Raw genomic sequence first — 23,885 nt, 5'->3', positions numbered from 1 at the left:
CATTTTAAAACCACAGCATTCTTTCACATTTCCAAGAAAATTCCTATTCCAATGCCATATTATCTCAGTCCAGAACCCCAACCCCAGAAAGATGCAAGGAGTTTTCACATCGTACTACACAGTACCTAAACTCTTACGCTTAAACCTGATAAACAACAACAAATATGTGATCCATGTCATTTATAAACTTGGATTCTGAATCTAAAGAAACATTCTAGTGAAAGAAACAACATTTGAAAGATACTACTGTAAAACAGGAACACAAAGAAGATATATATTATGATCTTTCCAGCCCCAGCTTAGCCTCTCACTACTGAAAAGGTTGGCAGCGTTGGTCAAACACAAAGTGAAGAAGCTGCCTCAGACCTCACTAAGGGTGGGAGGAACTGCTAGACATGACCTTGGAAGGCGCACTGGCCTTGACTCGAGTACCAGCCCTGGCTGCAGCTCGGGCTCGGGCTCGGGCTTGGGCTCTCTCTTCCTCATCTCTCAAAGCCTTTTCATAATGGGCTGGAAAGGCACTGGGGACGGTACCAGTGATCCTGGCCACAAACTCCAGGACTTCCATCTTGGTGGTTTCAGCGCGGGCTCTCCGGCCCCACAGGAACTCATAGCGCGGGGGATCGCTGTCGCACACCTGACGACACACCAGGTACTTTTCCTGCACCAGATCTTCTGTGATAAGCTTCCTGGGCTCCCCAAAGATTATGTGACACCTTCCAACATAAACACCCAAAACATTCAGGTATTTCCAGATCTCCTCCTCAGAGGCGCGGTCGCCACGCAAGAAGATCACACCGAGGAGAAGCATCAGAAGCCCATTCTTCTGAAACCGCCCGCCACTGCTCTGACGCCCATCATCGCTGACATGTAGCTTGCTGACAAGGGTATAGGAATCACCACCCGGCTTGACTTCCTTCAACTCAAGACCAAAGATCAGCTGAACGCACTCAGCAGCTCTCCTGAGGATCTCAGGGAACTTCCCCTTGTACCTTTTGTTCACAAGCTTCAGCAAGTCTGCCTTTATAATGGGCTCTTCCATTGTATACTTCTCCAGCAGGAATTCTATCAACATTCCCACCTTCTTGATCAGAGGATCTCTCTGAAAGCTCTCACCGGAGGCTGAGGCGCGGGAGGAACTTTTCCTTGCCTGAACCGGGCCCTTGGCACGCACATCAGATCCTGGGCCTGAAACCCCTGCAGCACGAGAGCTAGTGGCTGGGGCTCCCTGAGGCTCCTGGCGAGTGCCAGCAGCAGGGGAGCTCGGGGGAGTACCCCGAGAAAGAGAAGAGGAGCACGAGGGCGACTCTTCTCTCTGTGCTGCAGTGGCCTGAGCACCCCCGAGATTCTGGGTCTCCCTCCGGGCCTGGTGGCGCTTCTCACGGGCACGGAGCTTACTCTTCTGCCCCCGAGGCATGACTATGGGCAGGGACAGCAAGCGGGGGAGTGGGCAGGAGAGCAGGTGATGCTGGAACCTGGAGGAGGGAAGGTGAGAGGGTGTGAGCACCTTCAGCAGGGAGGTCCCACCCTGACTTGAAGAAGGCCGCTCTGCACGTTTCCTTGAGGGCACTGCTCTAGGAACCACTAGGCTCTTGTTCTTGGTCAGCCTGTCCCCTGAGAACCCAGGGTAAGAAGCGAGAGTGAGTGAGCCTCAGGCTACAGCCTGCCAGCCCTGCCTGTGGCTGACGGCGGTGACCACAGATCCTGGTAGGGTAGGCCCTCTCTGGGTTCCAAGGGTCCCTTTCGTTCACGAACAGGATTGTCACATAGACTCTTGGTAGGGCCGGGACCTCTTTCCTGTGCTGCTCTAAAGGTGACACCTCAAAGCTCCCTGGGGCCCACGAGAAGGAACTGAGTCATGGACACTGTCGGGGTGCACAGCGCTGACACTTCTGTGGGAGCTGCTCTGTCCTGAACTTGTTGGTCCTCAACCATTCAGCGTCCTCATCTTGTCGATACCAAGGGTCTGGGACCCCTCCTGCTGCCCCTGGTGCGGCACCTTCAGACAAAGGATCTCGTCTCCCTTAGAAATGATACAAAGAAATGAGGAGCCTCCGCCTGACAACCATGCTCCGGGCCTTCAAGGTCTGAGCAGAGGCCTGGGCAGGACTCTTTATTATGCCTTTGATTCGGTGGAAGGGGGGTGTGCTACCTTCAGTCGTCAATCACAGTCCCCACTGGGTCTCCTGGGAGGATCTGGGGGCTCCTTTCTCTCTTGACTTGAGGACATTTCCTCACAGTACGGCCCACAGCTCCCTGAGACCGAACAGTGGAAGTGACGATGGCCTTACCTGGCCACAGCGCCCCTAGTCTCCAGAGGCTGAAAGCTGCAGCAGGCAGGCTGAGGCCCTATAACGTGTGGTCCTCCCTCACGGTCCCCATTTCTCACTCAGGGGAGGGTCTATGGTTCCTCCCTCTGCTGACCCATCACACCAAGATGCTGACTTCCCTGTGAGTTCCGAGTGGGGAACTGATGGGCACTTCTGCCTCACATCTGTGCCCGGGGGCGCCTCTAGGAACGACAATGGAGAGGGACTCTGCGCGGTCCCCGCTGGCACGGGGTGGACTTCCCCCCACAGTCCTCAGCATCTTCTCCGTGAGTCCTGGCAAATCCCGGAAATCCTCCCTCCGCTGATCTGAGTTCGCTTGCATTACATTAAGATTCTCACCTTCCTGAGATCCCCAAGATGAAAGAAAGGGTGAGCCACTGCCAGTCACCCCCGTCCATGCCCTCCCTGGGTTGGTAGCAGGGGCTGGACTCCACGGGACCCCACTGTTGCGGCATCGTTGGCCTCTTCCGCCCTCACTCAGACGGCATTTACGCTCCTCCCTCAGCCCACCTGAGTCTTCTGGCCTCAGATCAAGGCCCACATCTGCCTGGGTCCCTGGGGCCCGAAGTGAGGGGTGACACATCAGGCTACCTCTACCTGGGGTTTCCCAGGGCTGAGGGGGGTGGGAGTTTGTGGGCCCCCACTGCTTTAGGTGGGTGTGCATCTACATCATCCCTCAGTGTCCTCACCCTGACGCACAGCAGGACTTGGACATCCTCTGTGTGTTGACTTGACGTCTATCCCCTCACACTAAGGCCCCCAACTCCCCAAGACCCGCTAGAAAGAAAATTTTCTTGTCTCTCTAGCTACAACTGTGTGTGGACTTGCAATGCTGACAGGCAGGAAGAGATTCTGTGGCCCTCACTATTGTGGTGTAGGTGGTCCCCTCAATTCTCAGGGTCCTCTCCTTGGTTCCTGGCATTACCTGGAAATCCTCTGGCTGCTCACCTGAGCCCATACTCCCATCAAGGAGGTTCCTCACCTCCCTGCCATGGTCCGGGAAAACGTGAGTGATATTCATCAGGTCACCATGCCTGAGTCTCCCTCCCAGGTCTGAGAGTAGGGATGAGATTCTATGTGGTTCACTTCTTTCTGGGTGGGGCTCCCTCACGTTCACTCGGTGTTACCACCTTGACTCTCGTTAGGAACCAGGCTTCTTCCCTATGTTGAATGAGGCCTCTCCCATTAGACCCAAACCCTGACGTCCCTGAGACCACCCTTGGAGGAACTGAGAGGGCAATTCAGCCTGAGAGCTCTAAACCTGGCTTCCCAGGGTGAAGGCAGAGGTGGCACTTTGTGGGGTCTCCTCTGTTCTGGGGGAGTCGGTTGTCTCATTCCTCACATAGAATTTGTGCCTTGACATCGATCATGGCCTGGGACTCCCCTTCTTCTGCTGAACCGGAAGCCAGCCCTTAAAGCAAGGCCCTCATCTCCCTCAGACCCCACAGGCAGAAGTTAGGGGGCACCTGAGCCTGCCAGCTCTGCCCTGGGCCTCCCGGGGCTAACGGCAGGGGCGGCATGAGATGCAGCTCTCTCCACTGTGTATGGAGCAGTCTCCATTTCCTCACTCAGGATCTTCACCTTGACTCTGCACCCTGCCTGGGACTTTGCCCTCTGCTGACGTGAGCCCATGACCGTCAGAAAAGGTCCTCATCTTCCTGGGACCTGAGCTTACAGTCAGAGTGAGCCTCATTCTGCCAAAGCTGATCTGGGGCTCGGCTACGCCTGGTAACAGCAAGGGTGGGACTCTCCGACCCCACTGTTCTGGAGTTGGTGGCTCCCTCAGTCCTCATTCAGGACTCTGGCGTCCAGTCCGGGTAGGGTTTGGGATTCCTCCCTCCACTGACCCGAATCTACATGCCTCAGACCGCAGCTCTCACCTCCTTGAGTAGCTAGAAGAGAAGTCGGGGGCTCCACATCCCGGCTACCTTATCTGGGGACTCCCAGGTGTGAGAGCAGGGCTGCTGATTTGTGCAGTTCCCTGTTTTCACGAGAGGTCTGCTTACTAACACTGATGGTCCTACCTCTGCTTCTTTTAGGGCCAAGTCTCCTCCCTAAGCTTAATGGGGTTGCCTTATCTATCTATCCATCCACCCATCCATCCATCCATCCATCCAACTACCTCTTGTTTTACATTTCACACCCTTTACGCATTTACTTCGTAACTGGTAGTTTGTATCTCTTAATTGTCCTCACCTAATTTCTCTCCTCCCCCAACCACTTTTGCTCTCTGTATCCATAACTGTTTCTGTTCTGTTGTTTGTTCATTTGTTTTGTGTTTCAGCTTCCACATGTAAGTGAAATCATACAGTATTTGTTTTTCTCTGTCTGACTTATTTCACTTAGCGTACAGAACACCCCCTTGGTCCACGCCCCCGCCCTTTCTTTTTGGCCACACCATGTGGCATGTGGGATCTTTGTTCCCCCACCAGGGATCGAAGGTGCGCCCGCTGCAGTGGAAGCGAGGAGTCTTAACCACTGGACCGCCAGGGAAGTCCTGCCCCCTTTCCATAAAGGCCTTTCTCTACCCGAACGTCCCCTAGCCCCCAACCCCACTTCCCACCCCAGGCAGAAATGAGGGGTTCTCTCAGCCTGAATTACTCTAGGGCATCGCGCGAGTGAAGTCGGGAGGGGGCCCCGTGCAGTCACGCCTTTCGGAAGGAGGGACCCTCGTCAGCTCTGAAGGTCCCACTTTCCACCTGCTGGGGACAAGACTACACCCTTTGCCTAAGAAGCCGGCCCCTGTAGACAAAGGCCCTCCACTCTCTGAGGCCCTCCAGACGGCAACTCCTCTGGCATATACGTCAGATCAGGGTCCCACGCTGCTGATGGCAGGCAGGGGCGGGAGGCGGGGGGGTTACCTTTGTTAAGTGGGGAGAGGGGAGGGAAGGTCCCTTCAGGCTACATTCAGGTCCTCACCGTGGCTCCGGACGAGTCCTGAAAACCCACGCTCGGACGAACAAACGCCGCGGCTCCCGGTCGGGCTCCTCACTTCCGAAGCGGAAATCCGGGGGAGCCGCATCCGGCGCTGCGTGGGGTCTCCGAGGGCTGACGGTAGGGGCGGGACTCTGCGGGAACGCCCGCTGTTCAGGGGTCAGCGGTCCCTGTGTCCTGCTGGTGCCGTCTATCAGAGCCCGGGACCCCTCCCTCTATGGTCCTGGGTCCTCCAGCCTCCGAACCAAGCCCTCACCTCCCCGAGGCCCTAGTGGGGGGAAGTCAGGGCGCTGCTCCGACCATCTCTGCCTGACAAGACGGGCGCCACCCTGTGAGCCTCCCTCCTTGGGGGAGAGACCCCCTCATTAGCACTGAGGGTCCTCACCTTGACTCTGGTTATGGCCAAGACGTCCCCCTCTGCAGAACTGGAGTCTGATCCTGCTAGATGAGGCCCTTCCCTCCCTGAGATCACTCGGGTGGAATGAGGGGATGACTCAGCAGTAGCTCTTCTGGGTCTCCCAGGGCTAAGAACTGTACAGAATTCTATTTGGCCCCCTCTGCTTTTGGGGGTCCCCTCATAACACTCAGCATCGTCACATGAATTCTTGTTAGGGCTCAGGTCTCTATCTCTCTCTCTGCAAAACTGAGGCCAACCCCATTAGACAGAGACCCTCACCTCACTGAGACTTTCCAGGCTGAAATCAACCTGACATCTATGGCCAGAGCTTCCCGGGGATGACAGCATCAGAGATTTTTCCGGGGCCTCCTTTTATGCTGTGCGTGCTACCCTTAGTCCACATTCAGATCCTCACCTTGACACATGATCAATCCTGTAACTCCACTCTCTGCTTTCCTGAAGCTGCTTGTCTTACATCAAGGTCCTACTCTCCTAAGAATTCCAAGTTAAAAGTCAGGGTGATCCTCATATGACCACAGTGAATTAACTGACTCATGATCAGCCTCAGGCTGGGAGGAGTGGAATGGCGCGAGCTCTGGACAAATTCAGACCAGAAGTCCAGTCCCAGCCATGTGACCTATTAGCTGTGTGAACTCAGGTCCATCACCAAGCTCTGTGAGCCTCAGGTGAAGTGGCTTTGTTAAGCCCTATTTTGCAGGGCTAGTGGCATGCAGGTAATGTATGTAAAACACCTGGCACAGCGCCTGGACCACATTGAGACTTTACACAATGTCTGTTTTTACCATGATTATGATTATTTTGGCTGCAGACGATACCACCCACCCTGAAGGAATTTTTAAATCCAGGAGATATCAGAATATGTGGCATTCTAGGACATGGAACACCAAATCAGTCCAAAGTGCTGTTTACAAAGAATCTTTAATTTCCCCAATAAATCAAATATGAAAATTACATTTTCCTTCCAACTGAATGAAATTCAAATATTCTAGAATTTGCTTCCAAGACTAACTCTTTCTTCCTTCCAAGCTGCCCTTTCATCTAAACAACCCCTATCGTCATTAATTTTACCGTCACCGAAAATGTACACCTCTCGTAGACTTTGCGGAATTACAACCAAAAAAAAAAAAAAAAACTGAATGCGAATGCCCTTTTAATAGAATGGGCTCTGACTCCTTGTCCCCCAGCAAAGAGTATCAGCCCACTGGCTTCTGAGTTTCCAGTTTCAGACTACTGTCACCTTTATTTCAAAGACACTCCTTGGAGATGATGTGCATAAAACACCTAGGTTGTGCACTGTGTTCACCTGCACTGGGACAGGAGCACGGGGCACGTTCCATCCCTGCCCTGGGTGGAGATTTCTCTCTGGTTTACTCATGATTTCAAAGTAACTGTTAAGGGCAGTTTTCCATTCCAGGCTTAAGTCTCTCAACTCTGAGACCCACCATCTGAGGGTCTGGCCCCTGTTCAGTGTTTCCACAGCCTCACTGGCTGGCTCACCATACGGCCTAACTTAAAATTATCTCCCACTGCAGGACTTTTATATTGTCCTAAAGTCTCAAAGTGCCTTGCATCAGGACGTTTACACTAGACTCCTCACGAGGAACCCCTCAACCCCCACTTCTTACCCCTTATTTTTATTGGGCCTTTAGATCTTCGTTCACCAGCTGCTTTCTATGAATGCTGCTCTTAGACTCTAGAATTCTACAGGCAGGGGTTGGGTCTATGTTTCTTAGCATCCCCAGTACCATCCAAAAGCCTTCTGAAGAGCAGACGCTAAATTGATATTTGAACAATTAAAGATCAGGGCTTCCCTGGTGGCACAGTGGTTAAGAATCCGCCTGCCAATGCAGGGGACACGGGTTCGAGCTCTGGTCCGGGAAGATCCCACATACCGCGGAGCAACTAAGCCCGTGTGCCACAGCTACTGAGCCTGCGCTCTAGAGCCCGCGAGCCACAACTGCTGAAGCCCACGTGCCACAACTACTGAAGCCCACGTGCCTAGAGCCCGTGCTCTGCAACGAGAAGCCACCGCAGTGAGGAGCCCACGCACCACAATGAAGAGTAGACCCACTCGCCGCAACTAAAGAAAGCCCTTGCAGCAATCAAGACCCAACGCAGCTAAAAATTAATAAATTAAAAAAAAAGAGCACGTGTGCAAGAAGGCAAAATACTGTGATTTCACTTCTCCCACATTCTTAAGTAAGCTAACCAAATCCAGGTATATATACTTCAATTTTACAAAGAAAGACTAAAAGGAATAAAACAAACCAAGAAGTGAATACCTCTTCAGTTTTTTTTTCTGTATCTCATGATCACACAGACTTTACTGTGGAATAATTTCCTTTTTCACAAAAAATCCATATTCCAATGTTCCGAATGACAAGAAATGATTCGAGGATTTCCAGTTTGTGTTACATAATACCAAAATTCTTATTTCTCAACCTGATAAGCTGCACTAAATGTGTGAGTCATGTCATTAATAAACTTAGACTCTGAAGCTAAACACATCTTTAATTGAAAGGAACAACATTTAAAAATAGAAAAAAGAAAAATCTCCGATTTGTGCATATTGTCTAGGAACACAAATATATTATATGTTGTGTTCCCATGAGCCACACCTTGGCCCTCCACTAGTTGGAAGACTGACTGCTTTCTTTAAATACAATGTGAAGTATCCGCTCAGCCTTCACTAGGGACTGGAGGAGCTTTGGGACATGCCCTGGAACACCCACTGGCCAGCGTAGCAGTATGAGCCCTGGCTGCAGCTCTGGCTCAGGCTCTCTCTTCCTCATCTCTCAAAGCCTCTTCATACCAGGATGGGAAGGCACTGGGCTTGGTATCACTGACATTAGCCCCAAACTCACACATTCTTTTATATATCTATATCCATAACTATCCTGGAAGCACCCCATACTAGTTTACAAAGATCATGCTCATTCTTTTTTATAGCTACATAGTATAGTGCTCCACTCTGTGAATATACCATGTTTTTATCAATTAATATATTCACGGACATTGCAGTATTTTTACATTGTTGTGGATGTGCCTTCGGGGTTAATTTCTGAAAAATTGGAGTTACTGGCTCAAATGTAAATGCATATTTCCTTTTGTTGTATCGCCAAATTCTGTTTATGTTCTAATCTCATTCTTTGACGTGTAGCTGTCCAGCTACACGTCAAAGAATGAGATTAGAACATTCTCTAACATTACATACAAAAATATACTCAAAACCAATTGAAGACCTAAATATACGAGTGGAAACCATAATGCTCCTAGAAGATAACATGGGTGGAACACTCTTTGACATAAATCATAGCAATATTTTTTTAGATCTGTCTCCTAAAGCAAAGGAAATAAAAGCAGAAGCAAACAAATGGAATATAATTAAAGTTAAAAGCTTTTGCACAGCAAAGGAAACCACTGACAAAATGAAAAGACAACTTGTGGAATGGGAGAAAATATTTGAAAATGATATGCTCAATAAGGGGTTAACATCCAAAATATATAAACAGCTCATATAACTCAACAGTTAAAAAAAACCCCAAATAACCCAATCGAAAAAATGGGCAGAAGACCTAAATAGACATTTTTCCAAAGAAGACATACAGGTGGCCAACAGGCAAATGAAAAGATGGTCAACATCATTAATCATCAGATAAATGCAAATTAAAACTACCATGAGGTATTACCTCACACCTATCAGAATGGCCATCATCAAAAAGAACAGAAATAACAAATGCTGGCAAGCACGTGGAGATCTGTACACTGTTGGTGGGAATGTAAATAGGTGTAGCCACTGTGGAAAACAGTATGGAGGTTCCTCCAGAAACTAAAAATAGAGCTACCATATGACCCGGCAATTCCACTCCTGGGTATGTATCCAAAAGAAACAAACAAACAAACAAAAAACAACAACCCCACCCCCTCACTAAGTTGGATGGTCTCCTTCAGGTTCTCGATGGTTCTCTGAGTCTAAGGGTTTCCACCGCTCATCTACCCTTCCCCCCAGCTTCGTCTACATGCCTCTGACCCCACCCTCCCCGTCCAACCTCTCTGTTTAGTAAGAAGGTGCCTGTGTCTGGCAGAGCCAGGATAGGATGAAAAGACTCCTTCCCAGCCGCCCGGATAATCAAGAGTTTTGACCGGATCTTTGAGCACACACCAGGACTGTGAGGGGCCAGAGGAAAAGCACAGACTATGGTGCTGAAAGGGATTAATAAGGAACTTAGTGATTTGGCCCGTGACCCTCCAGCACACTGCTCTGCAGGTCCAGCTGGGGATAATATGTTTCATTGGCAAGCCACAATTATGGAAGCTAATGAAAACCCATATCAAGGTGGTGTATTCCTTTTGACAATTCATTTTCCTACAGACTACCCCTTCAAACTACCTAAGGTTGCATTTGCAACAAGAATTTATCATTCAGACATTAACACTAATGGCAGCATTTGTCTCAATATTCTAAGATCACAGTGGTCTCCTCCTTTAATTGTTTCTAACGTTCTTTCATCCATTTGTTCACTGCTATATGATCCAGACCCAGATGACCCCCCCTAGTGCCATAGACTGCATGGATCTATAAAACAGAGAGAGAGAAGTACAAAAGAATTTCTCAGGAACGGACTCAGAAGTATGCCAGGTATGCTACCTTAAAGTCAGAATAACCTGCATTATAGCCAGAATAAACTTTAAATTACTGTTAAAAAAGGAAAGAAACACTAATTCGAAAAGATGCATGCACCCCAATGTTCATAGCAACATTACTGACAATTGCCAAGATGTATATACCACATCTTCTTTATACACACACACGCGTGCACACACACACACACACACACACACAATGGAATACTAGTCAGCCACAAAAAAAGAACGAACTTTTGCCATTTTGCAACAACATGGATGGAGTTGGAGGGTATTATGCTAAGTGAAATAAGAGATAGAGGAAGAAAAACGCTGTATGATACCACTTATATGGAGAATTTCAAAAATAAAGCAAACTAGGGAAATATGACAGACTCACAGATATAGAGAACAAACTAGTGGTTACCAGTGGGAAGAGGGAAGGGGGAGGGGCAGGGGAAGGATAGGGGATTAAGAAATACAAAATACTATGTATAAAATAAATAAGCGGGTTTCCCTGGTGGCGCAGTGGTTCAGAGTCCGCCTGCCGATGCAGGGGACACGGGATCGTGCCCCGGTCCGGGAAGATCCCACATGCCGCGGAGCGGCTGGGCCCGTGAGCCATGGCCACCGAGCCTGCGCGTCTGGAGCCTGTGCTCCGCAACGGGAGAGGCCACAACAGTGAGAGGCCGGCGTGCCGCAAAAAAATAAAAGTAAAATAAAAATAAATAAGCTACAAAGATATATTGCACAACAAACGGTATATAGCCAGTATTTTATAATAACTGTAAATGGAATATAACCTTTAAAAATTGTGAATCACTCTGTTGTGTACATGAAACTTATAAAATATTGTACATCAACTATACCTCAATTAAAAAAGATCTACTCTCTTAACAACTTTCAAATATACAATACAGTATTATTAACTATAGTCGCCATGCTGTACATTACAGCCCCAGGACTTCTTTATTTTGTAAATGGTTTGTACCGTTTGGCCATTTACACCCATTTCATCCATCCTCCACCCCACACCTGTGGCAACCACCAATCTGTTCTCTGGGTGTTTTTTTTTTTAAATTTCCACATATAAGTGAGATCATATAGTATTTGTCTTTGTCTGTCCCTCTGTGTTATTGCAAATGGCAGGATTTCCTTTTTTTTTTTTTTAAATGGCTGAATAATATCCGAGGGAGAGTGAGAGTATGACTGTGTGTGTGAGTGTGTGTGTATCACATTTTCTTTATCCATTCATCCATCAATGAACACTTACGTTGTTTTCATGTCTTGGTTATGGTAAATAAATGAATATGGGGGGGTGCAGATATCTTTTCAAAAAAGTTGTTGTTCTCTTTTCCTTCAGATAAATTTCCGGGAGTGGAATTGCTGGATCGCACGGTAGTTCTATTTTCAATATTTTGATGAACCTCTATACTGTTTTCCATAGTGGCTGCATCAATTTACAGTCCCATAAACTCATATTTTCTTGAATAATTTAAGCACATCCTAAATGCAAAAGATATATATCTTTTCCTGACTTTAAAAGGTGTATATCTTTTAAATTTTGGAAAAGAAAGACTGAATGGAGTACACCAAACCCATAGGTGAACAATTTTAATTTGTTTTCTCTATCTTCTTATCCTATTTTACTGGGGAGTTCTTTTACATTACCAAGGATATCCCTATTCCAATTCCATGCAGTCTTGCTCTGGATCACATCGATGATTTAAAAATTTTCAATTTGTATTTCAAAAAACAAAATTCTTACTTCTAAATCTGATAAAGAGCAATAAGTGTGTGCCCATGTCATTCATAAGCTTGTTCTGAATCTAAATAAACTTTCTTTTGAAAAGAAGATCACTTGAAAATTACCAAAAAAATAAGCCAACAGGAATTTATGCATATCAGGAACACTGGTTAACAGGCTTTACCAACCACAAAGTGAAGAATCAGCCTCTACCTCACTAAGGGTGACAGGAGCGACTGGATGTGGCCCTGGAATGTGCACTGGCCATGGCAGTAGTGCCAGCCCTGGCTGCAGCCCTGGCTCGGGCTCTCTCTCCCTCATCTCTCAAAGCCTCTTCATACCAGGATGGGAAGGCAGTGGGGACCCTATCATCGACCTTGGCCAAAAACTCCAGGACTTTCATTTTGCTGGTTTCAGCTTGGGCTCTTGATCGCTGTCACGCATCTGATGATACACCAGGTATTTTCCTGCACCAAATCTTCTGTGATAAGCTTCCTGGGCTCCACCAAGATGAAGTGCCTCTTTCCATCAAAAACACCCAAAACATTCAGGAATTCCCAGATCTCCTCCTCAGAGGCGTGGTCGCCATGCAAGAAGATCACACCGAGGACAGGCATCAGGGGCCCATTCTTCCGAAACCGCCCGCCACTGCTCCGACGCCCATCATCGGTGAGATCTAGCTTGCTGACAAGGGCATAGGAATCACCACTCGGCTTGACTTCCTTCAAGTCAAGGCCGCAGACCAGTTCCATGTGCTCAGTGGCTCTCCTTAGGATCTCAGGGAATTGTTTCCTGTACATTTTGTTGACAACCTTCAGCACGTCTACCTTCATGATGGGCTCTTTTATATTTCTGCAGTAGGAATTGCATCAACATCCCTGCCTTCATGGTTAGAAGGTCCTTCCGTAAGCTCTCAGTGGAGGCTGAGGCTTTAGAGCGACGTGCACTTTCTCATCTTGGCTCTTGACATCTTTTTCGGACATTGTGCATGAAATAGCTGAGAAGTAACGATGGTGGATGTGGATCTCTGAGGCTCCTAGGAATGCCAGCCACCGGGGAGTCCAAGGAAACATCCCCAAAACAGGAGAGGAAGAGAAGGGGGACTCTTCCCTGCTCAGTGGTTTGAGCACCCTGGAGATCCTGGGTCTCACCCCGGGCATGCTGGCATTTCTCACGAGCACTGAGTTTACTCTTGTGACCCTAGGGAATGATGAGTGTGATCAGGAACAGCAGGCGGGAGTGTGGGTGATGCCCGCACTTGGAGGAGGGAGGAGGAGGGGGAATGAGATGATGTGAGGACCTTCAGCAGGGAGATTCCACGTAAGCTTTAACCAAGTCCATCTCTGCAGGTTTCCTTGAGGGCACTGCCCTAGGACTCTGCAGGGCTCTTGTTCTCCTGGTCAACCTGTCCCTGAGAACCCAGTGGAGAAACGGTGAGCCTTAGGCTGCAGCCTGCCTGCCCTGTGTTTTACTGACTAGGGTGACAGCATGGTTGATAGTGGGGCCACTTGTGTTTTTCAGTGTAGGGGGTCTTCTATGTTTAGCTTCAGGATTATCATGACAGCTCTTGGCAAGGCCTGGAAACTCCCCTCTCTGTTACTCTAAAGGTGACACCCCAAAGCTCTCCGGGACCCACAAGAAGGAAGTGAGAGGGGCACCTCAGCCCACCACTCTTATCAGGGGGAACCCAGTAGTTAAAGCTCTGTGGGTACCTCTCTGTCCTGAGCTTGTTAGATCCTAAGTCATCATTTGGAGTCCTCACTTGGATACCGCACAGGGTCATGGACTCTTCCTTTTGCTGACTGAGGGCTGGACCTTCAGACCAAGGATCTCACCTCCTTCCAGAACTCATAAAAAATGGGATGGGGATCCATGAAAGAAATAATTGATAAGCTAGATTTCATTCCCTTAAACTTCTAATCTGCAAAAATACACCATCAAGAGAACAAGAAGATGAGCTACAGTCTCAGAGGAAATATTTGCAAAAGACAGATCTGATGAAGGCTTTTATCCAAAATATACAAAGAACTCTTAAAATTCAATAAGAAGGAAACTAACAACCCGAATTAAAAAATGGACAAAAGATATGAACAGATACCTCACTAAGGAAGATATACAGATGGCAAACAAGCATATGAAAAGATGCTCACCATCATGTACCATTAGGGAACTGCAAATTAAAATTACAACCAGAAACCACTACGTGCCAAAATCCAGAGGACTGACAGCACCAAATGCTGGTGAGGATGGGATTCAACAAGAACGCTTTCATTGTTGGTGGTGATGCAAATGGTATAGCCACTTTGGAAGCCAGTTTGCAAGCTTCTCAGTAAACTAAACATATTCTATACTGTTGGTGGGAATGTAAATTGGTCCAGCCACTATGGGAAACAGTATGGAGGCTCCTCAAAAAATCAAAAATAGGGCTTCCCTGGTGGTGCAGTGGTTGAGAGTCCGCCTGCCGATGCGGGGGACGTGGCTTCGTGCCCGGGTCCGGGAGGATCCCATGTGCCGCGGAGCGGCTGGGCCCGTGAGCCATGGCCGCTGAGCCTGCGCGTCCGGAGCCTGTGCTCCGCAGCGGGAGAGGCCGCAGCAGTGAGAGGCCCGCATACCGCAAAAAAAAAAAAAAAAAAAAAATCAAAAATAACATATGATATTATCGGCAATCCCACTACTATCCAAAGGAATTGAAATCAGGACCTTGAAGAGATATCTGCATTCCCATGTTCATTGCAGCATTATTCCTAATAGCCAAGCTATGGAAGCAACCTAAATGTCCACCGATGGATGAATGGATAAAGTGTAAAGTATACATACAATGGAATATCATTCAGCTTTAAAAAGAAGCTAAAACTTCTCCAGCTATGACAGCGTGAATAAATCTAGAGAACATTATGTTCCAGTGAAATAAGCCAGACACAGAAGGACAAATACTACATGATGTCATTTATATGAGGAATCTAAAATAGTCAAAGTCAGAGAAGCAGAGAGTAGAGTGGTGGTTGCCAGGGGCTATGGAGATGGGGAAAATGAGAAGGTTTTAATCAAAAGTTACAAAGTTTCAGTTATGCAAGGTAAATCCTAGGGATCTACTATACAGCATAGAGTTTACAGTTAAGAATACTATATTGTACACTTTCTAACAGGTTAAATCTTATGGTAAGTGTTCTTATCACACACACAAAATAAAAAGGGTGGGAGGAAACATTTGGAGGTCATAGATAGGTTTATGGCATAAACTGCGGTGACTGATAGTTTCACAAGTGGATACTTATCGCCGAACTCATCAATTTGTATACATTAAATATGTACGGTTTTTGTATGCCCATCCTACCTCAATAAATTGTTTTTTTAAAAAAAAAACAACTAAACATACTCTTACCATACAATCTAGTAATCATGCTCCTTGTTATTTACCAAAATGAGTTGGAAACTTACATCCACACAAAAACCTGCACACCGATGTTTATAGCAGCTTTACTCATAACTGCCAAAACTTAAAAGCAACAAAGGTGTCCTTCAGCAGGTAAATGGATAAATAATGGAATACTGTTCAGTGCTAGAAATAAATATCAAACCATGAAAAGACATGGAGGAACCTTAGATGTGTACTACTAAGTGAAAGAAACTAATCTTAAAAGGCTACATGCTGCGTGATTCCAACTACATGACATCCTGGAAAAAGGCAAAACTATAGAAAAAGCAAAAAGACCAGTGGTTGCCAGGGGTTGGGGGCAGGGAGGGATGAATAGAGCACAGAGAATTTTTAGGGTAGTGAAATTACTCTGTATGACACTATAATGGTAGATACAAGTCATCATACGTTCGTCAGAACCCACAAAGTGTACACCACCAAGAATGAAGCCTAATGTAACTCTGGACTTTGTGTGCTAATGATGTGTCAATGTAGCTTCATAGATCGTAGCAAACGGCCCACTCTGATGGCGGATGTTGATAGTGGGGGAGGTGTGAGCTGTGTCGGGGAAGAGGGTACATGGGAACTCCTTGTACTTTCTGCTCCATTTTGTTGTGAACCTAAAACTGCTTTAAAAAAAAATAAAGTGAACTAAAAAAAAAACTGATGAGGGGTGGTGGTTGTTGCTCAGCCTCACACCCTTCCGTGGGGATTTAAGTCTTGAGTGCAGGTGCAGGGCCAGTTTTCCCCTCTATGCAAGAGTGGGTGGGCCTCTCAGTCCTCACTCAGTTTCCTTGATTTGACTCCTGGCAGGGCCTGAGGCTCCCCTCTTTCTCGACCTGAGGACATTTCTTCAGAGAAAGGCTCTTATTTCCCTGAGATCCAATAGGAGGTGAGGGTGGCCTTACTTGGCCACACCTGCCATGCCATGAGTGACAACTGTATCAGGCAGGTTGAGACCATATGATGGTGATCCCACTCAGGGTTCTAACTCAGTACCCTAAATCTGACTCACGTGAAGGCCTAAGATTCCCCCCTCTGCTGCCCTGGGACCTCCCCCTCAAACCAAGTTCCGCACTTTTCTGTGATCCCCGAGAAGGATATGAGGCCGTCTCTTCCTGACATTTACACCAGGATCTGTCACGGCAACAGGGAGGATTCTGTGAGGTCTCCGCTGATATGGGTTTGGTGGGCCCTGAACTCTTCAGGGTGCTCACCTTCCTCCTGGCGCACCTTGGAAATCCTATCTCTACTGACCTGAGTTGGCCAACCTCAGGCCAAAGTCTTCACTTTCTCAACCTCTTACGTGGAAATCAGGTTCAGCCACATCTTGACAAGGCTGTCTGGGGACTCTGAGGGCTGACGGCAGGGTCAGGAGTCCATGGGACACACTGTTCGGGGGTGGCGGGTGTGCTTCCTTCATTCCTCATTCAGGGTCCTCACCACCACATGTGGCAGAGACTGGGACTCCTCCCTCTACTGACCTGAGCTCATCCTCCTAGGTAGGACTCACAAGTCCCTGAGAACCCTGAAGAGTAAGTGAGGGCATGCTCAGGCTGACAACTTTGCCTGGCATGTTGCTCTCCCCAGGCCACCCGTAAGGGGCCCTTCATCGTGGCTCCTGTTTCTTGATTAAAGGCTTCCTGGGAAAGGGCCCATCCCTGAAAACTCTTGACCGGTTTCCCTATTGCAAACCCTTCAGAGACTGGGTCTCCGTCCCAGGAGTGATGTGAAGTAGGGAAGTTGTAACACAAGGCAGGATGGATGTGCTGTCAAAGAAAAAAAATACATTGGTTTTTCCCTTCTCTTTACCAGCAAGACTTAGCCTTTTATGTAACTTCTCTTTGAATAGATTTAACTTCCAAATGCGAAGGGCTGTCCAGCATGATTTTCTGAGCCCCTGATCTTTTGAGGTTATCTGACTTTGGATATGTAGATGATCATACTGTCACTAAATATCTTCCTCTGCTTTCTTCACCCTTTTCAACTATTTTGAGACACTTATTGCTGTGCTTATGTATTCCCATCCAGTGTTTTGGGCACAGAGTCCTCCTTTTTATCACCTGAGATATATTTTGTAGTGAGTGAGAAGTAAGGTGAATTAAGGAACACAAAGTTGGCCTCGGGCTGGGAGGAATGGAAAAGTGTGGGCGTCAGACTTAGTTAGGCCAGGAGTCTAGTTCCAACACTGTCACTTAACAGCTGTGTGAAACTGAACACATTACCAAACTCTGTGAGCCTCGGTCTTTTCATCTGTGAAATGGGTTTGAGAAGCTCTGCCTTGGGGACTGATAGAATTTATATAATGCCTGTGAAGTGCCTGGCCCATTGCCTGGCCGGTACTGAGACTTTCAAGGATGCCAGTTCTTACTATGATTAATTTGTCCCCTGGAGTTTCAACCCACTACACTGAGATTTAACTTTCAATCCAGGAGATGCCAGAGAATAAGCAGGGCTCTAGGGCAAAGAAACCCCTATCAGGCAAAATCCTGCTTAGCAAGGAAAACTAGTATTTCCCTGTTAGAGTATGTCACTCAAGGTCAACATGAGGTAGACTTCCTCAGTAGATGCAACACGAAGCTCTAAAATGTTTCACGGACCTAAAACGTACCTCCCTCTCAGCTGCCCTTCTTTATAAACCACTCCCACTTTCATTCATTTAACCACCCACGAATATCTATTCCTTGCCTAGAGTTTGCCAAATTACAATCAAGATAACTTAATTTGAATGATTTTTTTCGTGGAGTGGGCTCTGGCTCCCCCAACTAGGGCAAAGAGTGCCAGACCAGTGGCTTCTGGGCACCCCCACCCCTCAGGGGAGTACCACCCTTATTTCTCAGAAACTCCCTGGAGACATGACAGCGTGAATAAAACATCTAATTTGCATAGTGTTCACCTGCACTGGGACAAGAGCACAGGACACATTCTATTCCTGCCTCAGGTGATTTCTCTCTGATTTACCCACAACCCCAAAGTAAAAGGAGACCTCGAAGATATTGCAGGTTTGGTTCCAGACCCCCAAAATAAAGTGAATAGCACAATAAAGTGAGTCACAAGGATTTTTTGGTTTCCCAGTGCTCTTACAAAATTTATGTTTACACTATACTGCAGTCTATTAAGCGTGCAATAGTATTATGTCAAGGAACAATGTACATACCTTAATTAAAAAATACATTTTTGCTAAAAAATGCTAACCAGCATCTGAACCTTCAGCGAGTCCATCTTTTTGCTGGTGGAAGGTGTGAAATATTGTGAGAATTACCAAAATGTGACACAGAGACATGAAGTGAGAATACGTTGTTGGAAAAATGGCACTGAAAGACTTGCTGGAAGCAAGGTTGACACAAACCTTCAATTTGTTAAAAAAAGAAAAGAAAAAGCACTATCTGTGAAATACAATAAAGCAAAGCACAACAAAATGAAGTGTGCCTGTAACTGCTAAGGGCAGTTTCCCATTCCAGGCTTTGTCTTTCAACTGTACGGCCCACCATCTGAGGATCTGGCCCCTGCTCAAAATTATCAGTCTCATCTAGCCCACCACGCACCTAACTTATAATTACCTCCCACTGAAGGACTTACATTTTTCCCAAGGCCCACCACTGCCTTGCATCAGGGAATTTACATTCGACTGCTATCATGTGAAACCACCCCTTCTCCTTTCTTATCCTGCCTTTTCATTTGACCTTTTGGTCTTAGAGTATACATCACCATTTTCTTTATATGATAGCTGCTTCTCGGCTCTATAATTTTATGGTCAGTGGCTAGGTCTCCTTCTTCTCAGCTCTCACAGTACTAGCAAGGAGCCTTCTAAGAGCAGATACTCAATTCATGTTTGGGGAATAAACGAGCCTGTGAGCATGAGGTCTAATTTATTATGATTTAATTCTACATTTTTGAATGAGCCAAGCACATACTGTTATTTCTAATTTTATAAAACAGAGTAAAAGGAATTAGTAAACCAAATATTGACCATCTTACTTTTTCTATACTATACTACATACACTATACTATACTATACTTAACTTTTTCACATTTTCAAGGAATTGCATATTGCAATGCCATGTTATCTTCCACCAAATTACTAAATAAGATGGAAGTTTTCCCAATATGTTTTACAAAACAGCAAAACTCTTATTCTTAAACCTGATAAACAACAGTAAGTATGACTGATGTAATTCATAAACTTACATTCTAACGCTAAATAAAATTTCATTTAGGAGTAACGTTTGAAAAACAGCAAAAAACAAAGACGTATTTCCAAATTCCCCATACAGAACAGGAACACAAAGGTATTATACAGTGTTCCCTCTGTCACACCCAGCCCTACACTACTTGAAATATTGAATGCTCTCTTCAGCCACAAAGTGCAGAATTTGCCTCAGATTCTGTGTGGGAGGAGCTGGACAGAACACTGGAACATCCACTGGCTTGGGCTCTCTCTTCCTCATCTTTCAAAGCCTCTTCATACCAAGACTGGAAGGCACTGGGGACGGTGTGATTGACCTTGGCCAGGAACTCCAGGACTTTCATCTTGCTGGTTTCGGCATGTGCTCTCGGGCCCCACAGGAACTCGTAGCGCGCTGGATCACTGTTGGCCACTTGCCGGTATTCCAAATACTTCAGCTTCACCCAATCTTGGGTGATGAGCTTCTTGGGCTCCCCAAATATGAAGTGCCTCTTCCCAGCATAGACTCTCATCTTATTCAGGAATTCCCAGATATTCTCCTCTGTGGCGCAGTTGCCCTTCATGAGGATCACAGCCAGAATGTACATCAGGAGACCGGTCTTGGGTAACCCACTGCCACGGCTCATGGTCCCATCGTTGGGGAGAGCCATTTTGCTGACAAAGGTATAAGTATGCTTGGTACGGTCGACCTCCTTTAAGTCAACACCAAATAGCATCTCCATGCTGAAGGAAGCTCTTCTGAGGATCTCAGGGAATCGATTTTGGTACTTCTTAGCGATAAACTTCAGCATATGTGCTTTCCTAACAGGCTTTTTCATTTTATACATGTGCACCAGGAACTGCACCAACACACTCGCTGTCCTCCTTAGAGGGCCTTTTCGAGACCGCACGGCGGAGACGGGGGCCTGAGAGGAACTGTGCTTTTTCTTCATTTGGCCTTTGGCTCCTTTGTTTGATCTTGCGGGAGAAACACCTGCAGGATTAGTGGTGGTGGCTAGGGCCCCCTGAGGACTCTTGAGAGTGCTACGTGACTTAGCACCCGGCTTTCTCCGAGTAGTAACCCCAAGAGAAGGACATGAAGACGAGGCGGCTTCCTCCTCAGCTGCAGTGGCCTGAGCACCCATCAGACCCTGGGTCCCACTTTGGGCCTGGCGGCGTCTCTCACGGGTGCGGAGCTTACTCTTCCGCCCCCGAGGCATGGTGACTGTGGTCAGGGACAAAAGGCAGGAACGCAGGTAGGACAGTGGGGTGATCTGGCAGAGATGCGAGAGGATGAGAGGGTGTGAGTGCCTACAGCAGGGAGGTACCACCCTGCCTTTAAGAGGGCCGCTCTTCAGGTTTCCATGTGGGCCCTGCTCTACGAACACACAGGACTCCTGTTCTGATCACCCTGTCCTCTAAGAACCCTGTGGAAATAATTAAAGTGAGCCTCAGGCTGCAGCCTGCCAGCCCTGCCTGGTGCTTATTGGGGCTGAGAGCAGCAGTGGGCAATTATCTAGTCCTTGTGGAGCCCCCTCTACTCTGGAGCATTGGGGTCCCCTCAGTTCATATGCAGGACCATCATATCAACTTTGGGCAGGGCCTGGGCCCCCTCCTCTGTGCTGCTCTAAATTTATACCTCAGACCCAGATCCTCATCTTCCTGGGATACCTTAAGAAGAAGTGAAGGGGCACCTCAGCCTAGCACCCCTGCCAGGGGGCACCCACAGCTGACAGCTCTATGGGACTCTGTCCTGGGCTCCTTGGGGTCCTCAGTCCTCATTCAGGGTCCTTGCCTTGGCTCTCACCAATCTGATACCATCAGAAATAAAGGAGGGGAAACCCGGGAGCTGTGCAAACAAAGAAGAGAAAGGGAAATCTCTCCCAGCAGCCTCAGGAGCAGCGGATTAAATCTCCACAATCAACTTGATGTACCCCGCATCTGTGGAATACCTGAATAAACAACGAATCATCCCAAACTGAGGAGCCGTGCGGATGAAAGGCTCTTGGTGCTGCAGCCAGGAGTCAGTGCTGTGCCTCTGAGGTGGGAGAGCCAACTTCAGGACACTGGTCTACAAGAGACCTCCAGGCTCCACATAATATCAAACGGCGAAAATCTCCCGGAGATCTCCAACTCAACAACAGCACCCAGCTTCACTCAACGACCAGCAAGCTACGGTGCTGGACACCCTATGCCAAACAACTAGCAAAAAAGGTACACAAGCCCACCCATTGGCAGAGAGGCTGCCTAAAATCATAATAAGGCCAAAGACACCCCAAAACACACCACCAGACGTGGACCTGCCCACCAGAAAGACAAGTTCCAGCCTCATCCACCATAACACAGGCACTAGTATCCTCCACCAGGAAGCCTACACAACCCACTGAACCAACCTTAGCCACTGGGGACAGACATCAAAAACAACAGGAACTACGAACCTGCAGCCTGCAAAAAGAAGACCCCAAACACAGCAAGATAAGCAAAATGAGAAGACAGAAAAACACACGGCAGATGAAGGAGCAAGATAAAAATGCACCAGAACGAACAAGTGAAGAGGAAATAGGCAGTCTACCTGAAAAAGAATTCACAATAATGATAGTAAAGGTGATCCAAAATCTTGGAAATAGAATGGACAAAATGCAAGAAACATTTAACAAGGACCTAGAAGAACTAAAGATGAAACAAACAATGATGAACAACACAATAAATGAAATGAAAAATAATCTAGACGGGATCAATAGCAGAATAACTGAGGCAGAAGAACGGATAACTGACATGGAAGATAAAATACTGGAAATAACTACTGCAGAGCAGAATAAAGAAAAAAGAATGAAAAGAACTGAGGACAGTCTCAGAGACCTCTCAGACAACATTAAATGCACCAACACTTGAATTATAGGGGTTCCAAAAGAAGAAGAGAAAAAGAAAGGGACTGAGAAAATATTTGAAGACATTATAGTTGAAAAATTCCCTAATATGGGAAAGGAAATAGTTAATCAAGTCCAGGAAGCACAGAGAGTCCCATACAGGATAAATCCAAGGAGAAATACGCCAAGACACATATTAATCAAGTAAGCCAGAAGGGAGTGGCAGGACATACTGAAAGTGATGAAGGAGAAAAACCTGCAACCAAGATTACTCTACCCAGCAAGGATCTCATTCAGATAGAGGTAGAAATTAAAAACCTTTACAGACAAGCAAAAGCTGAGAGAGTTCAGCACCACCCAAACCAGCTTTACATAAATGCTAAAGAAACTTCTCTAGGCAAGAAACACAAGAGAAGGCAAAGACCTACAATAACGAGCCCAAAAACAATTTAGAAAATGGGAATAGGAACATACATATTGAGAATTACCTTAAATGTAAATGGACTAAGTGCTCCCACCAAAAGACACAGATTGGCTAAATGGATACAAAAACAAGACGCATATATATGCTGTCTACAAGAGACCCCTTCAGACCTAGAGACACATACAGACTGAAAGTAAGGGGATGGAAAAAGATATCCATGCAAATGGAAACAAAAGAAAGCTGGAGTAGCAATTCTCATAACAGACAAAATAGACTTTAAAATAAAGACTATTAGAAGAGACAAAGAAGGACACTACATAATGATCAACGGATCGATCTAAGAAGATGTAAACAATTGTAAATATTTATGCACCCAACATAAGAGCACCTCAATATTATAAGGCAAACACTAACAGCTTTTAAAAGGGGAAAGCGACAGTAACACATTCATAGTAGGGGACTTTAACACCCCACTTCACCAATGGACAGATCATCCAAATGAAATAAATAAGGAACTCAAGCTTAAATGATACATTAAACAAATGGACTTATTGATATTTATAGGACACTCCATCCAAAAACAACCAGAATACACATTTTTCTCAAGTGCTCATGGAACATTCTCCAGGATAGATCAATCTTGGGTCACAAATCAAGCCTTGGTAAATATTAAGAAACTTGAAATCGTATCAAGTATCTTTTCTAACCAAAACGCTATGAGACAAGATATCAATTACAGAAAAGGTCTGTAAAAAATACAAACACATGGAGGCTGAACAATACACTACTTAATAACCAAGTGATCACTGAAGAATCAAAGGGGAAATAATACCTAGAATCAAATGACAATGGAGACACGATTACCCAAATCTATAAGGATGCAGCAAAAGCAGTTCTAAGACAGAATTTTATAGCAATACAATCCTACCTTAAGAAACAGAGGAAACATCTCGAATAAACAA

General features: G+C 46.7%; 2 protein-coding genes and 2 pseudogenes across 2 annotated transcripts; 1 reads left to right on the top strand and 3 right to left on the bottom strand.

Annotated features, from left to right (window-relative positions):
• Window positions 1-370: 370 nt before the first annotated feature.
• LOC117310378 (melanoma-associated antigen B1-like) lies at window positions 371-1,417 on the bottom strand. Its single transcript, XM_033849922.1, has one exon. The coding sequence runs from the start codon at window positions 1,415-1,417 to the stop codon at window positions 371-373; it is 1,047 nt and encodes a 348-aa protein (XP_033705813.1).
• An 8,459-nt stretch (window positions 1,418-9,876) lies between these two features.
• On the top strand, window positions 9,877-10,346 carry LOC101329412 (ubiquitin-conjugating enzyme E2 D3 pseudogene; annotated as a pseudogene).
• A 1,923-nt stretch (window positions 10,347-12,269) lies between these two features.
• Window positions 12,270-13,035, bottom strand: LOC117310218 (melanoma-associated antigen B4-like; annotated as a pseudogene).
• Window positions 13,036-19,535: 6,500 nt separating this feature from the next.
• Window positions 19,536-20,852, bottom strand: LOC117310336 (melanoma-associated antigen B3-like). Its single transcript, XM_033849756.2, has one exon. The coding sequence runs from the start codon at window positions 20,850-20,852 to the stop codon at window positions 19,821-19,823; it is 1,032 nt and encodes a 343-aa protein (XP_033705647.1). The 3' UTR covers window positions 19,536-19,820.
• Between the last annotated feature and the right edge of the window lie 3,033 nt (window positions 20,853-23,885).

The sequence above is a fragment of the Tursiops truncatus genome, chromosome X (genome assembly GCF_011762595.2).
Source record: "Tursiops truncatus isolate mTurTru1 chromosome X, mTurTru1.mat.Y, whole genome shotgun sequence".
NCBI lineage: Eukaryota > Metazoa > Chordata > Mammalia > Artiodactyla > Delphinidae > Tursiops > Tursiops truncatus.
The sequence above is the reverse complement of the archived record's forward strand: the minus strand, read 5'-3'. Positions and strand labels throughout refer to the sequence as shown.